The sequence below is a fragment of the Sciurus carolinensis genome, chromosome 14 (genome assembly GCF_902686445.1).
Source record: "Sciurus carolinensis chromosome 14, mSciCar1.2, whole genome shotgun sequence".
NCBI classification, from domain to species: domain Eukaryota; kingdom Metazoa; phylum Chordata; class Mammalia; order Rodentia; family Sciuridae; genus Sciurus; species Sciurus carolinensis.
The window spans coordinates 847,429-860,681 of NC_062226.1; the positions used below are offsets into that span (position 1 = coordinate 847,429).

Genomic DNA, 13,253 nt, shown 5'->3' on the forward strand with positions numbered 1-13,253 from the left:
CCAAGAATCAGAGCCTTCACCTAAGGGAGCCCTTTATTTTATAGGGCAGGGACTTGGGCAGCAGCCCTCCTCCTGCCCACAGCAGATGGGTCCCTGTAGGTGGAAGTGGAGGCAGGGTCTCTGGTGGGGGCCTCAGGCTGCTGCTCCGCTCACCAACGGGCTCCTGACCAGGCCACGGGTTTTGCTGCGCTTCAGTTCTCATCAAAGTCTACACCACCAGCTGGTTTCTTACTGAGCGAGAAGAGGGGGTGATCCGACGGGGGTGTGGAGGAGGGGTAGGGATCCAGGTTAGGAGGGATAATGGGCAGGTACCTTTTGAAGCCAGGGTTGATGAGGGACTCCCCTGGACATCGTTTCCTGACCCCAGGTCCAAGGCCACCTTTGTGGAGATCAGGATCTGGAGAAAAACCGAAAGGGGGGCTTCTGAACCCAGCAGCTCTCCCTGCCATGGCTCTGTCTGCAGACAGTCTCCCTCCAAACTTGAGGCTGTTTTTGGGGAAGATAGTTCCAGAGGGAAGAGAATAGACCCAACCTATCTCTGAGGTCCACACCTTACCTGGTAAGAAAAGCTGAGATTCTGCTGGCCAGGGGCTCTTCTTGGGGCTGGCAGCTGTCTTTTCCACAGCTGGAGAGAAAGCCCATGGGCACTCTACTCAGTGCAAGGAGGGGAAGCATGACAGGGACCCCAGTTAGGGTCCAGGTGCCTATGCTCACCCTACCTGCCAGTTGCTGCTCCAGGCTGCACACACGCTCTGCCAGGCCCAGGGTCAGCGCCTGCAACCTGGGGGCTGCCTCTGCACTGGGCACCTTGAATAGGTCGAAGGCCAGCATTGATGGCCCCCCTGAAAGCGTCAGGGATGCTCTATCCTCCTGAAAGCTTAGAGTCACCCCTTGCTGATGGCAGGCTGCCCTGGGAGAGGAGAGGCATGAAGTGCTGTGACCAGACCCTTACCCCTGTTCCCTCCCACCTCTCCTCCCTGCTGTGGCTCACCTGAACCGGGAGACGATGTCCTCAGCTGCACTAAGACCAAAGCGGGCTTTCTGCAGGGCACAGGGACTTGTCAGCAGCTACCCAGGACCCAAGACCCACTGGAAGGTCCCCAAACCTGCCCGACTGTGGAACACCTGGGATGTCGGGCCAATTTTAGGACTGCCGCTACAGCGTGGGGAAAGGGAGTGCTCATGCCCCTTTGGGGATCACTGGTCCCTACATCCCACAGGAGGCTCGGGCTCAGTGCGGGGTGTGGCAGGCTCCCAGACCCGCCCGGGCGCCGTTACGCACGAGGACGGCCAGGCTGTCCGGCGAGAAGCTGGTGCTCCAGAGCTCCGTGGCGTCGGTGACACTGCGGAAGGAGTTGTCAGGCGCGGCCGCCCGCCGAGCTCCTGCACCTCACCTCCCGGGACCCCACTCACTAGAGGTTGAAGCAGCCGCGGTCCGCGTCCCCACTCTCCTCCTGCTCGCAGTAGCACACGAAGCGGGGTGGGCCAGGGCCCGGCGGCAGCGTGCAGAGCGGAGGAGACAACGGCGGCGGCACCATGACAGATTCGCCGGCGCCGGCCACACGGGGGCGCTGGGGGCGCTGGGCGCGCGGCCCTGACTGCAGGCCCAGGGCGCCTGCGCGGAGAAGCGGCCTCTGAGGCAGGCGCGGCCGACGTGGGGCTTAGGGCGCCTGCGCGGGGCGGAGTCTGGCCGGGGCGGGACTTCAAGCGCTGGCGGGGGTCTCGGCTCCGGGATTGGGTGTGGCTAGACGCGAGGCGCGGGGTGGAGCCCGGAGGGCGGGGGCGGAGCCCCGAGGGCGGAGGGCGGGGCCCCCAGCCCTGGCGTCTCCCGTGGTGCGCTCTGCGGCGGACCCCGGGACTAGCCCTGCACTCATGCAGGGTTCTCCTCGGGCCTCGCCCCCTCCGGCGCTCATGGTCCCGGGTCCAGGATTCCCTCAGCAGCCGCGCACACAACCGCCGCCCTCCGCCTGAGGGGCGCTCCTACTTCCCATCCCACATGCGGGTCCCTGCGGCCTCCGTTAGTCCCTCGTCCTCCCCCACGGGTATCTCACGTCGCTGTAGATGTAAAACCATACTTCCTACCCGGAACCAGCCCAGTTGCAAAGCGACCAGTGCAGAAGGCCCGTCGCTCACCCGTGGTCCCGTGGTTATGAGCCAGCACTCCCCAGCATGTGGTGTTGTCCTTTCCCTGAGGACACCGTGCATGACAGGAAAGGCCTCTGACCTGAGGCTTGGGAGAGCCAGTGGGAGAGACAGTCAGCATGAAACCTTCGGGTAGAGCCAAGCTGTAGGCCGCAGCCAGCAGAACCAGAGGCCTGTGGGTGGGAGCAGGGGCCTGCTTGAGCTCTGATCTGGAAGGAGAAGGGTGGAGTCCTGCCAGACGGGGTCTGCCCAAGATTCTGCAAAGGGCTGGAGTGAGGCATGGTGGCCTTGGGGAGGGCTGTTGGTGGGTTTGCAGTCTGTCAACCTATCTCCAGTGCCCTCAGCTAAGTCTGCCTCATCTCTCAGGTTTCCTGGCTTACTCCCCTCCAGGCCTGCATAGGCTCTGCCACAGGGCCTTTGCACATGCTGTTATCTGGGCTTGGCATTTCCTTCCTGGGAGCGCTCACCTCCTGCAGGTCTTTCCCCAGATGCCACCTTCTCTATTCCTCTCTCCTGCTCCATTTTTAATTTCCCTGCTTGTCACTACATAAAGTACATTCTAGCTTATTCATCGTGGTAGCATTCTCTAGGATGGCCCAGACCCTCTTGTGATTGCCCTCCCCTCAAACTAATGATCTACTTCTAGCTACTAGAACATGGCCGAAGCCATGACTGTCACTTGGTGCGCCCTCCTAACCTGCTCACATAACAACGTGGCCCTGTAGGCCTGGTAGCAGAGCACCAGGGCCTGCCCACAGCTGCGTGTGAGGGGGGACAGCCCTCACAGCCCTGGCTGTGCCACTCCTGCAGGGGGCCTGGGCCCAGTGGGGCGGGGGTGCAGCAGAGAGGAAGGCGCTTCCTCCAGAGCCCTCCGGAGCACAGGTAGGCCACGCCCCGATTTCAGCCAGCGAGCCTGATTTGACACCTCTGGCCTCAGAAGCTCTGAGGCACTGACGCCAATCTCGTTGTCTGTGTTTTCCAGTACTGGAGATGGAACTCAGGAACACTGGGTGCTGTTCCACAGCACTGGGAGCTACCTAGCCAGTCCTTTCTATTTTTTAATTTTGATACAGGGTCTTACTAAGTAGCTCAGGCTGGACTTGAACTCGTGACCCTTCTGCCTCCGCTCCCAAGTAGCTGGGATTACGGGGGTGCACCACTGCAGCTGTAAATGCAGGTTTTCAGCCACGAGTTTGTGATGATTTGTTCAGTAGCCATAGGAAATTAATGCAAGACCTGGAATAAAAATTAGTTCTAAAACATAAGAAGACCATACAACCTACATTTGAGTAATCACTATCAGGTCTGGAAACAGGGCTTGCCGGCCAGTCTATGCAGCTGGACCCTTTCTGGTAAGCAATGTTATTTCTGTGGATATGGGTACCTGTTACCAGATGGGAAGTGAGGTGGGTGGGGCCTCAGAAGCAGAGAAGGGGAGGGTCTTAGAAGGGTCCTCACCCACCTGGGCTTGAGGTCAACCTGTGAGGGGGACAGGGAAGACAAAGGGCCCAAGGCAGTGAAGAGGAGCAAGAGTACAGAGAAAGGGCAACTGGGGGCGAGGCCCAAGGAAAGTGCAGGCACAACAGCACTGAGTCAGACTTCAGGAGGGGAGAAGAGGTGATGGTGCCTAGCCCAAGCACAGCAAGCATGGCCACACAGGCGCCACCTGGGCAGGCCCTCGCGGCCCAGCGGGGACCAGCAGGTGCCAGGGACATCAGAGGGGCCCTCTAGGGTCTGTGAAATGGGAAGACTCCTTACCTCTGTGACCTCGCAGTCCAAAGATCCCAGTCAAGAAAAGATTGACAAGATAGGAGTGCATGTGCACGCGTGTGTGTGCGCGTGCGCTTGTGTGTCTGGTGCTGGGGCTGGACTCACAGCAGGCCAGGCGACCACTGATTGTGCTTTTCAATAAAAAATTCTCAATCAAGCGAAAAGCAGAAATAATAGCCCCAGGAGCCCCTGGCGGGATATTTCTTGAGTTTTTGAGAAATTTGTGATCAATATCTTTAGCTTTTTTGCTGAACAGTTTACATTACGGTTTTGCATTTTAACCCTCAAAACTTTCAGGACGTGTTGAGCGTGGAGCGCTGTGCGTGCCCCTCCCCGGCCCGGATGTGATTGTCTAGGTTAGGCGATTACTTTGGCCCAGACACAGGATACAGTGCGGCACAGACACAGTGTTTAGGGCGAGTTTATCACAAGGGGTGAAAGACAAGAGAGCCCAGAGGGCGCGGCTGGCGGGTCTGCGGGAAGCAAGACCCAGGGAAGCCAGGGTGCCTTGGCCTTGTGCTCGGACGGGAGAGGACACCCAGTTCCTGCAGATGCTGGCCACACCTCCCCGAGCCAGGGCTCCGCATCCTGGTCATTGCCCATGTGAGGGACATCGAATGCCCGCCCTGTGCTAGAACTGAGGACGTGGACCTGTGTGCGGACGTCCTGTGCCCCCTCCTGGCCTGACGTCACCAGGGGAGGGTCTCCAACTGGCAATTGACCCTCAGGTCAGCTTGTGGGTGTGTGTGCCATCATGGGGACATGTCCCTGAGCCCACAGGAGACAGCGCTGGGCCTCTCTCTAGAATGCAGGAGACTGGTGCCTCTGGGCAGGGCACCAGAGCTAGGGTCTGGGTGAGCTGGGGATGGAAGGGGACAGAAGTGGCTCAGGTCAATTCAGCCTCCGCTGGAGAGGCCCCTGAAGGCCCAGCCGGTGGGCAGTGTGTCTGGGCAGCTGAGTGAAGGGCCATGGCCCTGAGCTGGGTGCACAGGGACTGCAGGGAGCCAGGATCGCCTTCCACGCCTGCACAGAGCCCAGCCTTGTCAGGAGACCCAAGGGATCTGCAAGAAGGATGGACTCAGCGTGAAGAGGATCTCAGCACAGTGGGAGACTCAGGGATCCATTCAGGAAAGCAGATTCACCTTCAAGGCAGAATGTGGGCCATCCAGAGAGCAGGACATGCTTTTGAGGTTCTGGGCTCTTTTCAAGGTGAGGAGTCGCGTGGGAAGGTGTGGGGGGTGCCCTCTGTCCAGCGACCATGGCACCATCTCTGCTGCTCTGATCATTCTCAGGACCCTCTGGCTGAGTGGTCTCCATCATCTCATCACTAGATAACCCTGGGAAGTCCCCTGAACCACAGGTCTCCTGAAATGACCTGTTTCCCTTTGCTCAGTCTCTACTGTGTGGGGAGTGCACAAGGTGATTTTCTTAAGTGGTGACTTCACAGCGCTATTAAGATTTACTGGATGGGCTGGGCTGGGGCTCAGGTGGAGCGCTTGCCTAGCACGTGTGAGGCGCTGTGTTCCGTCTTCAGTACCACGTAAAAATAAGTAAAATAAAATTATTAAAAAATAAAAAAGACGTAGTGGTGTCCAGAGCCTTGGGAGACGGCCTGGAAGGCAGAGCTGGCGGAGGGCCATCTGGGGCCGGGCTGGGGAGGAATGGCAGAGGGGCTTCAGTGCAGGTCTTCCTCGACCCTTCTTTGTCCGTTCTGTATCTGCCTTTCTCTGTCTTCTCTCTGCCTCAGCCTCCCCCGCCTCATGCCTGCCTCAGGCCGGCAGAGCTGGCTCCCTATTGGTGGAGAGGTCTCCCTGCTGGACAGAGCCCCTGGTGCTCAGCTCTGTGGGTCCATGGCCCCGGGGCCAGGCTGCTCTCCCAGGGGTCCCCAGCCTGGTCACCCAGCCACCCACTCTCTGCCTCCCCTACAGGAAACACACCACAGAGGGCTTTTGCAGACCATTTATTGTGCTTGGGGGGCTGTGGACAGAAACAGGGCAAGACCCCCGCGGGCACTCCAGGGCTGGATCCCTCACTGCAAGAAAAGGAGCAGCTGCAGGCCTGGTGTCTCAGGCCTCCTGGGCCCTCCCGGGGCTGCACTGCCCACCACTGCTGCTTGTGTGCGTGGGCACTTGACCCTGGCGACCGTCCCAGGGCAGGCCCTCAGCGCAGCCCCGCACTCACCGGCGAGAGTGCGCCCGCACACTGGTCTGCGGAAGAGAGTGGCCTCAGTCAGCAGCTCGAGCCCCTTTTCCTAGGGGCCCCGGGCCCCCCCAGGCCACCATGCCCTGGGCACATTCTCGCCTGTTCCTTGGCCCAGAGGGTCCAGGGCTGCCCCTGAACGTTCTATCCCAAATCAGGGATAAGTGGAGTGACCCTCAGGACCTGTCCCTGCCAGTCCTGGTTTCTGCAGCCCTGACCTGGGATGGGCGCAGCACTCACCGGATTTGGGTAGCATGGCACCCTGGCTGGGGTTCAGACCCACGCGGGGTGCCAGCAGTTGCATCTTCTGGGCACCTTCAGGAAACAGCTCTGGGACGCGGGCTGGGGGCAAGGACGACGGGTGAGCAAGGGGCTGGGCCAGAGGAGGGCTGGGCGAGGGCCAGGTGCCTTCCCCACAGGCAGGGGGTCCGCAGGGGCCACTGGGAAAGGCTCCACCCGCTGCAAGTGAGAATGTGCTGGGTGCACACATGGGCAGCACTCCAGACCAGATGCTGGACACCGCTCCAAGGTCAAGGCCTGTGCCTGGGGACCAGGGGAGGTGTCGGCGCCCACCGTACAGCTGCAGCCAGACGTTCCGCACGCCCCCCTTCTGCGTCTCGAAGTACATGATGGCGAAGTTCTTGTAGTCCGTGAAAGGCACGCGGATGTCAGTCTGGGCCATGGCTGAGACACCGGGGAGAGCAGGTGACGGCACCACGCTCGTCCCTGGGACGCTCCAGCGGGAAGCCCCGCCGCCAGAAGCCCTGACTCCGGATGCCAATCAGGCGGAATGCACAGGCCCTAGGCCCCCTGCCTCCCTCCCTGCTGCCCACCTGTGGGCCACCACGGCCTCACCTGGGTTGCTGAACTGCCCGTCCACTGCGCCCTTGCTGAAGGTCGTGCTTATCTTCTGGCACCCGCCGTCTGGCCTGGGGAGGAGCTGCCCACACTTGAGCCGCAGCCCTGCTGGTGCCCAGGCCGGGGGCCTGCCTTGCCCTCTCTGGCAGTCCCAACCCTGTGGGTGTCCTGAGGACGCTGCCCGGGCAGAGCCTCAGCAGGGTCCCCTGTTCACCTCAACCTTTTCAGGATGCAGGTGCTCATGTCTTACGGGGGAGGGAAGTCCTCCTGGAGTGGAGGCAGTGTGGGGTCAGGGCCTCAGGTCTCCCCTCTCGCACACACAGACACACATATGCACACAGGACACACACACAGAGCACATACAGGTGCACAGACACATTCACATGCACAGAAACACATGCACACAGAGGACACGGAAACGGACTCACACACAGGACATACACAGATGCACAGGCACACATGCACACACGTGTGTGCACATGTGCACAGACATGCAGTCGCTCTGGCTTCAACACCCAGGCCTCAGGAGGACTTGCAGATACCTGGCTCCCTCTGGGCAGCAATCGTGCTGTGGCTCCTATTTGGGTCTTGGCAGCCCAGGCCAACAGGAGCCTGTAGTCTGTCCCCCTGCTCTGTTAGGGACACCGCTGGTTCCTGCTGGCCTTTACGTGGCCTCACACTGGCCTTTGTCTCAGGTAGATCACCTGAATCACAGGTGAGGCTGGTGGGGTCACTTACGTGGGGTACCCAAACTTGACATCCAGGTCGCCCTTGGCCAAGAGGGTCACTAAGACCATGGGCATCTTCATGTTGTCCTTGGAGTCCTGGAAGCTCTGGTCGTCTGACACAGCCCCAACTATGTACCAGATGCCCTGGAACTGCAGGGCAGAGCAGGAGGGCTGGGAAGTGGCCCTGCAGCCAGTCCAAGCCTACCATGTCCTTCCCTGCTGCCCAGTCTCATGACCTCTACCCATGAACCAACCCTGACCCAGTACTGGGGGACAAGGCCTGGACAGTGGTGGTAAGCACAATCCAAACGCTGAGTCAGGGGTCTACTGTCCTCCCCAGTCACCCCACTCCTGGTCTGATGGGGCAGGCACCAGGGAGGACCTTTCCTGAGGCCCCAGGCCCTGCTAAGCCTGGATCAGGGAGGGTGTGACATGGAGAAGCAAGTGGGATAGGGTCATCCATGCAGAGGAAGAGCAGGCGTGGGCACACCTTGGTGGCATCGAAGTTGTCCTGGATGGGGACCTGGGCCCAGCTTGGGGACACCCTGAGCAGGACAAGGAGGGAGCTGATCAGCAGAGCCTGTAGCATCCTGTCAGCTCCTCTGGGCGCTACAGCAGGACAGGAGAGCTGGGGTGGCCTCTGCCAGTGGGACTTTTATGCCCCCCAGATGCCCTGGGGCAGCTGGCTGGCTAGCCTGGGACACAGCCCACTTTGATAAGCACCCTATCCAGTTGCACCCTGTAGCACCTGGCCCAGCTGCTTCCACCCAACACCGCCCTACCAGCCTGGTGTTTCCTGTGGGAAGGGCTGGGTGTCTGGCAGCTGGGGGCAGGTCGTCCTGGCAGCCACTGGGCCAAGAGCTGAGACCACCCGTCCTGCCTCCCTGACTTCTAGCCCCTCTGGGATGTTGGCCCCCAGCCTTCAGCTCAGACACAGGCCAGGTCTCCTCCTCCAGAATGGCCCCCCAGAGGCCCACCCTCACAACTGAGCCTCAAGGGGGTCTGCCTGCAGGCCAGGGAGCTTGCACATTGTAAAGTAGGAGGACTGGGGACAGGATCCTGGGAAGGGCCACCCTGCTGGGTATCTCAGGGAGAGGGAGTAGGCAAGGGGCTGCCCCACAGTGTGGCTTTGTTGCCAGGGCTCTGGTGAATGGCAGGACTGCAAGCTCTGGAAGTCCAGGCCAGGCGCAGCAGAACTCTGGAGCAGAGGCGTGGGGTGGCCTGTCCCCAGCTCACTCTGTCAGTCTTTCCCAGCAAGGGCCACAGATTCTCCAGCACCTTCCAAACAAACGTTCCTTTCTGTGCCTTCCCAAACCTTGCTTAATCTGAGTGTGCTAATCCCAAACCTTGAAAAATGTATCCAAAGCTCCCTGGGCCTTTCCTGCTCAGGAGTGATGGGCGGGTAGGGGGTGGACACCTGCCTAAGTGATTAGCTGCTGAATGACTGACCCCCACCAGCCCACAAACTGGCAGCTTGAGGAGGTACACGTGGAGGAGGTGGGCTGTGGTAAGGTCACAGCCCTGTGCAGGGAAGGGGCAGCACTGGGCATTCCTAACTTTGCAGTCCTGACCAGGAGCAGACACCTGCTGTGGGGACTTCGTGCTGAGGTTTTATAGGAGGGATCTGGGGAACCAGGTGTCAGAGGACAGACAGGCAGGAGTCAGGCTCTGACTTGCTTTCAGAGTTTATTTCTCAGGTCTGGGATAAAGCTCAAGGGTGCAGAGATGCTTTGAGGATCCAAGGCTGCCATCTTGAAGGAAGGAGAAGAGCAGAAGAGTCCTGAGGCTGGGTCACCTGGCCAGAAGGACAGGACCCACTGGTAGTGCAGGAGACATCTTGGCCCCCGGGGTAGGGGGGCAGACTGAACTTCTAGTGTGGGCCTCCTTCCTGGGGATTCCGCCAGAGCCCGGCCCCCCCAGGTCTTGGCAAATGCACCACAGAGCCCTTGATCCCCCTCTCCAGCCCCCATCCCCTCCACCCCTAGCTCCTCCACTCTGGTCTGGGTTCCAGAGCACCTCCTGCCCTGCCTCCAGGCCCTTCTACCCAGATTCCTGCTGTGGGATGGGAATCAGCCCTAATCTGGTGGGGGCAGCCAGGTCTTCCTTCTGATGGAGTCTGGTCTGCTCCCGGAGCTCCTGCCCCGGACCCAGGATCCATGAGGTGGCGGGTGTGTGCTGCATATGAGTGGTGTGGGGTGGTCACTGGGAGAGCTGACCCGCCACACACTCACTCACCTACTCTTCCTCCTTCAAGCACTTATCTGCCAAGAGAGAAGTGCAGGGGGCCACGGTCAGTGCCCCAGGCTTGGGCCCATTCTCTTATCTGGGCTTCCTGCCCCTCTCCTCATGCAGAAGAACCTGCCCTCAAGGCCCTGGAGAGCTGGACTTGAATGAGACCCCCAAACTGCAGACTTCACCCCACCCCTCCCCCAGCCCTCATGGCGCCCCCAAGAGGAGCTGGGGCCTCCCCTGTGGCTGGCAGACGGGATGCTTGGCGTCCTTTGGGACGGGTCCTGGTGACGAGGCCGCAGGCCAGTGTCACTGAGCATCCTGTCAGCCCAGGGCTGTGGGCAGGCCAGCCTCTCCCGACCCTGTCCCCTCCTGCCACCCTGATCTGACTGTGACCCCTCCCAGCAGATCCGCCCTCACCATTCCGGGGCAGGAGGACAATGGCATCCTCTGTGAAGCCACGGGCCTGGCAAAAGGTGACGAACTTCTCCTTCAGCTCAGCCCTTGGGGCCTGAGTGCGGCCTGGGTGGGTGGAGAAGGCGCCAGCCTCGTGGGGAGGCTCTCTGCCCTGCCCACCCTGCGTCTTGGGCACCCCTCCCCGGGACACCCCAGGGTCAGGCATCAGTTCTCTGCATGCCAGGCCAGCCTAGGGGTCCCTTCATGGGGAGCCTGTGGAGGTGGGGACCTACTGTAGAGCGTGGCCATGTGGAAGTCCTGGCCAGGGCCCTGGGCGCCCTGCGTGAACAGCAGCGCGTACTCCCTGTAGTTGGTCTCCACCACTGAGACCACGTGGGTGCTGCCCGAGTCTGGAACCCAAGAGGGAAGCCTGGCTGGGGCACCAGCCTCTGGTGGGGGAAGGGCAGCTTCTGTGGGAGGGGTTGTGGGTGTGCACGGGAGGGCTTAGGCCCTGGGCCTGCAGGGGATGCTCCCCTCTGACTGGCTGCTCCCCTGGTCCCTCCCCAGTTCCCAGTCTGGGAACTGTGTTCTCAAACCAAAATCCTGGGGACATGAAACACGCAGGATCAGAAAACCAGGAGCTCGCGGTCCGGTGTCGAGACTCTTGTTCAGAACAGGGCAGGGGAACTGGATCGGTGCCTGGGAAAATTCCATCCCGCAGGGAGGAGCCTGGCACAACATGAGTGGGCTCCCGAGAAAGGTTCCAGTCCCTTGCGCGAGGGTCCCTCTGTCCCCCGACACCCACGTGTGTGCTGGCAGATTCACACCCAGGCCTTGACCGAGCTGACCCTGGTGGAGTGGCCATCGCCCCAGCATGGCCTGCCAGGGGGCCGCCCAATCCCGTGTCCTCAAACGCCTTGGAGAGGAGGCGGGCGGGGCGGGCCCACTCACGCGGACTCAGGTAGCTGTAGAAGCCAGGGTTCCCTGTGGGCTGCAGCAGCATGATCCGGGTCTCACACCGGTTTTTCCTGTGGGCAGGTTACCTCCCAAGTCAGGGGTCAGGCCTGAGGAGGTCCCCAGACCGCGATAATGGGCGGGGTTCTCTAGGTCCCTAAACTGCCGTCCCACCTGAGGAAGGTGGAGGTGAGGTTGAGTCCGCCGTCCGCGGTGGGGGTCAGCACCGACTTGCACATGGACAACATCGATTTCTTCTCCCGGAACCAGCTCGAGTTGGAGGCGAGGCCCGCGCTGAACCAGCGCCCCAGGAACTGCGGCGAACGAGCGCGACGGGTCGGCGGGACCCTGGGGACTCCACGGGGCGGACCCGGCAGGCACCCAGACCCCCACCTGCTGCCTCCTGCCCGGCCCCACCGCCACGCCGAGCTGGCCCCGCGCCGCCCCAGGCCCGCCGCGTCCGAGCCCCTGTCCGGCTCAGGCGTGCCCCGCCCACCCTCCGCCCCCGGGCTGACCAGGCCCCTTCCCTCTCCCTGGAGTCCCCAGCTGGCCGGATCAGCATCCAGTGCTCTGCTGAAGCGCCTGCCTCCCGGCAGAGCGGGCGGGAGTGCGCCCCGGTCCTGGAGGGGTCAGGGCGGCATTCCGCTCCCGGCGGCCAAACGCGAGGCGTCCGCGCGATGCCGGGGAGGGGCACGCGGCGGCGCGCTTAGGGGCAGGGACTCGGTCCTCGCGTCCCCGCCGGCTCCGGAGCGAGCACGCTGGTGGCTCGCAGTGGCCTGAGCGGAGCGCGTCCCCCGTGCACTGTGGGGATCTCTGCGAGTCCGTGCGCCATCGCCGTCTGCGAGCTGCGCAGAGACGCGTCCTGGGACCGAGTGTGGGACGTGTGCCTGTGAGTGCGCCGGGCATGGTGTTTGAACGCCGTGGACGCTAAGCGGCCCTCCTGTCTGCGTGTCCAGTCCGTGGACGGGGTGCAAGGCTGCTCACGGTCAGCCTCCGCAGTCAGCCTCCTGGGGCAGTCGCGCAGCCCTCCTTCTGTGCTTGGCCCAGGCTCTGCCTGGCTCTGCCCCACACTGCAGGATTTAGTGCCCCTTCAAGTGCCCATTCTCCTAGAGCCTGTACAATCTCGGGTCAGGGCACCCTCACCTTGTCTTGTTGGAAGTCGGGCTGCACAGAGACCTGCGCCCGGGTCTGCAGCACCCCCAGGACCCCTAGCAGGACCAGCTCCATCCACAGCATTCGCAAAGCCACCATTCTCCTGGAGCCGGGCAGGTGTCCCAGTCGGGTACCAGCAGTGTGGGCAGAAGAGGGTGGGGGAGCAGGAGAAGCAGAGGACACTGAGGAGACCCCTATTTATTGGCCAAGCTTGGCCTCCACCCAGGGCCCAAGGACAGCCCACAAGAGGCTCGTGATTGGGGGGCGGGGGTTGAGCCCAGCTGCAGCCTCGTCCCCCACAGGGCTGCTTATGCAAGAGGCTCCCACAGAGACAGGCCAAGGCCCTGCTGTGCCAGGGACAGAGCTGGCTGGGACCTTGCCTATCCCACTCTTGCTGAACCCACCCCAGCACTGGATGGGCAGGGAAGTACTGCCCTGCCTCCAGGGCCTCTGGTCACTACCCGCCTGGGGCCCAAAACTTCCACAAAACCTACCCATCACCCACCCTCTGAGGCTTGAGACCTAAACAGGGAATCTTAAAGCCCCAGATGTACCTTGAGAATTTGGTTCAGAGAGGCCAGCAGGCCAGGTGGTGACCAGAAGCTCAGGCCAAGGCAAAGAAACTCAATCTAACAGGCAGGGAACTCAAAGCGGGTGTCCTAGGCACAGCTACCCCGTGACCAGATGTGGGGCTGGGATGACGTCCCCTTAAGTACCCTTGGGTAGGGGAAAGGGGGTGGGGCAGCAGGCGGAGAGGGGCATCCGACTTCAGTGGGGCTGCAGCGTGCAGCTGCTCTCTGGCCCTATGGCCTCCTCCCTGGCTGG

General features: G+C 61.8%; 3 protein-coding genes across 4 annotated transcripts; all 3 read right to left on the bottom strand.

Moving 5' to 3' along the window:
* Paxx (PAXX non-homologous end joining factor) lies at positions 1-1,598 on the bottom strand. 2 transcript variants are annotated; one of them, XM_047525538.1, is made up of 7 exons: positions 1,414-1,598; positions 1,283-1,343; positions 992-1,041; positions 720-910; positions 557-625; positions 313-397; positions 1-227 (listed from the first exon to the last, which is right to left on the bottom strand). In XM_047525538.1, exons 1-7 carry the CDS (start codon positions 1,536-1,538, stop codon positions 209-211), a joined length of 600 nt encoding a protein of 199 aa, XP_047381494.1. In that variant the 5' UTR covers positions 1,539-1,598; the 3' UTR covers positions 1-208. The 2 variants fall into 2 exon arrangements, with proteins under 2 accessions (XP_047381494.1, XP_047381493.1); XM_047525537.1 differs by having other exon boundaries at positions 3-231; positions 1,414-1,592.
* Positions 1,599-5,875: 4,277 nt separating this feature from the next.
* Lcnl1 (lipocalin like 1) lies at positions 5,876-8,013 on the bottom strand. The gene is made up of 4 exons (XM_047525624.1): positions 6,967-8,013; positions 6,685-6,795; positions 6,352-6,453; positions 5,876-6,119 (listed from the first exon to the last, which is right to left on the bottom strand). Exons 2-4 carry the CDS (start codon positions 6,791-6,793, stop codon positions 6,073-6,075), a joined length of 258 nt encoding a protein of 85 aa, XP_047381580.1. The 5' UTR covers positions 6,794-6,795; positions 6,967-8,013; the 3' UTR covers positions 5,876-6,072.
* Positions 8,014-9,364: 1,351 nt separating this feature from the next.
* Ptgds (prostaglandin D2 synthase) lies at positions 9,365-12,611 on the bottom strand. Its single transcript, XM_047525796.1, has 7 exons — positions 12,420-12,611; positions 11,451-11,590; positions 11,274-11,350; positions 10,616-10,732; positions 10,347-10,448; positions 9,933-9,958; positions 9,365-9,492 (listed from the first exon to the last, which is right to left on the bottom strand). The coding sequence occupies exons 1-6, from the start codon at positions 12,525-12,527 to the stop codon at positions 9,933-9,935; spliced, it is 570 nt and encodes a 189-aa protein (XP_047381752.1). The 5' UTR covers positions 12,528-12,611; the 3' UTR covers positions 9,365-9,492.
* Between the last annotated feature and the right edge of the window lie 642 nt (positions 12,612-13,253).

What these genes read in the sequence shown, in the direction of transcription:
- Paxx (XM_047525537.1), bottom strand. Translation starts at nt 1,538, where the DNA reads ATGGTGCCGCCGCCGTTGTCTCCTCCGCTCTGCACGCTGCCGCCGGGC. An exon ending in CGCGGCTGCTTCAACCTCTA is followed by an intron (nt 1,344 to 1,413) that starts GTGAGTGGGGTC and finishes CTCCTTCCGCAG; the next exon opens with TGTCACCGACGCCACGGAGC. An exon ending in GACATCGTCTCCCGGTTCAG is followed by an intron (nt 911 to 991) that starts GTGAGCCACAGC and finishes CTCCTCTCCCAG; the next exon opens with GGCAGCCTGCCATCAGCAAG.
- Lcnl1 (XM_047525624.1), bottom strand. Translation starts at nt 6,793, where the DNA reads ATGGCCCAGACTGACATCCGCGTGCCTTTCACGGACTACAAGAACTTC. An exon ending in CGTCTGGCTGCAGCTGTACG is followed by an intron (nt 6,454 to 6,684) that starts GTGGGCGCCGAC and finishes CCTTGCCCCCAG; the next exon opens with CCCGCGTCCCAGAGCTGTTT. An exon ending in TGCCATGCTACCCAAATCCG is followed by an intron (nt 6,120 to 6,351) that starts GTGAGTGCTGCG and finishes TCTCTTCCGCAG; the next exon opens with ACCAGTGTGCGGGCGCACTC.
- Ptgds (XM_047525796.1), bottom strand. Translation starts at nt 12,527, where the DNA reads ATGGTGGCTTTGCGAATGCTGTGGATGGAGCTGGTCCTGCTAGGGGTC. An exon ending in CTCACCTCCACCTTCCTCAG is followed by an intron (nt 11,351 to 11,450) that starts GTGGGACGGCAG and finishes ACCTGCCCACAG; the next exon opens with GAAAAACCGGTGTGAGACCC. An exon ending in TGTCCTCCTGCCCCGGAATG is followed by an intron (nt 9,959 to 10,346) that starts GTGAGGGCGGAT and finishes CTCTCTTGGCAG; the next exon opens with ATAAGTGCTTGAAGGAGGAA.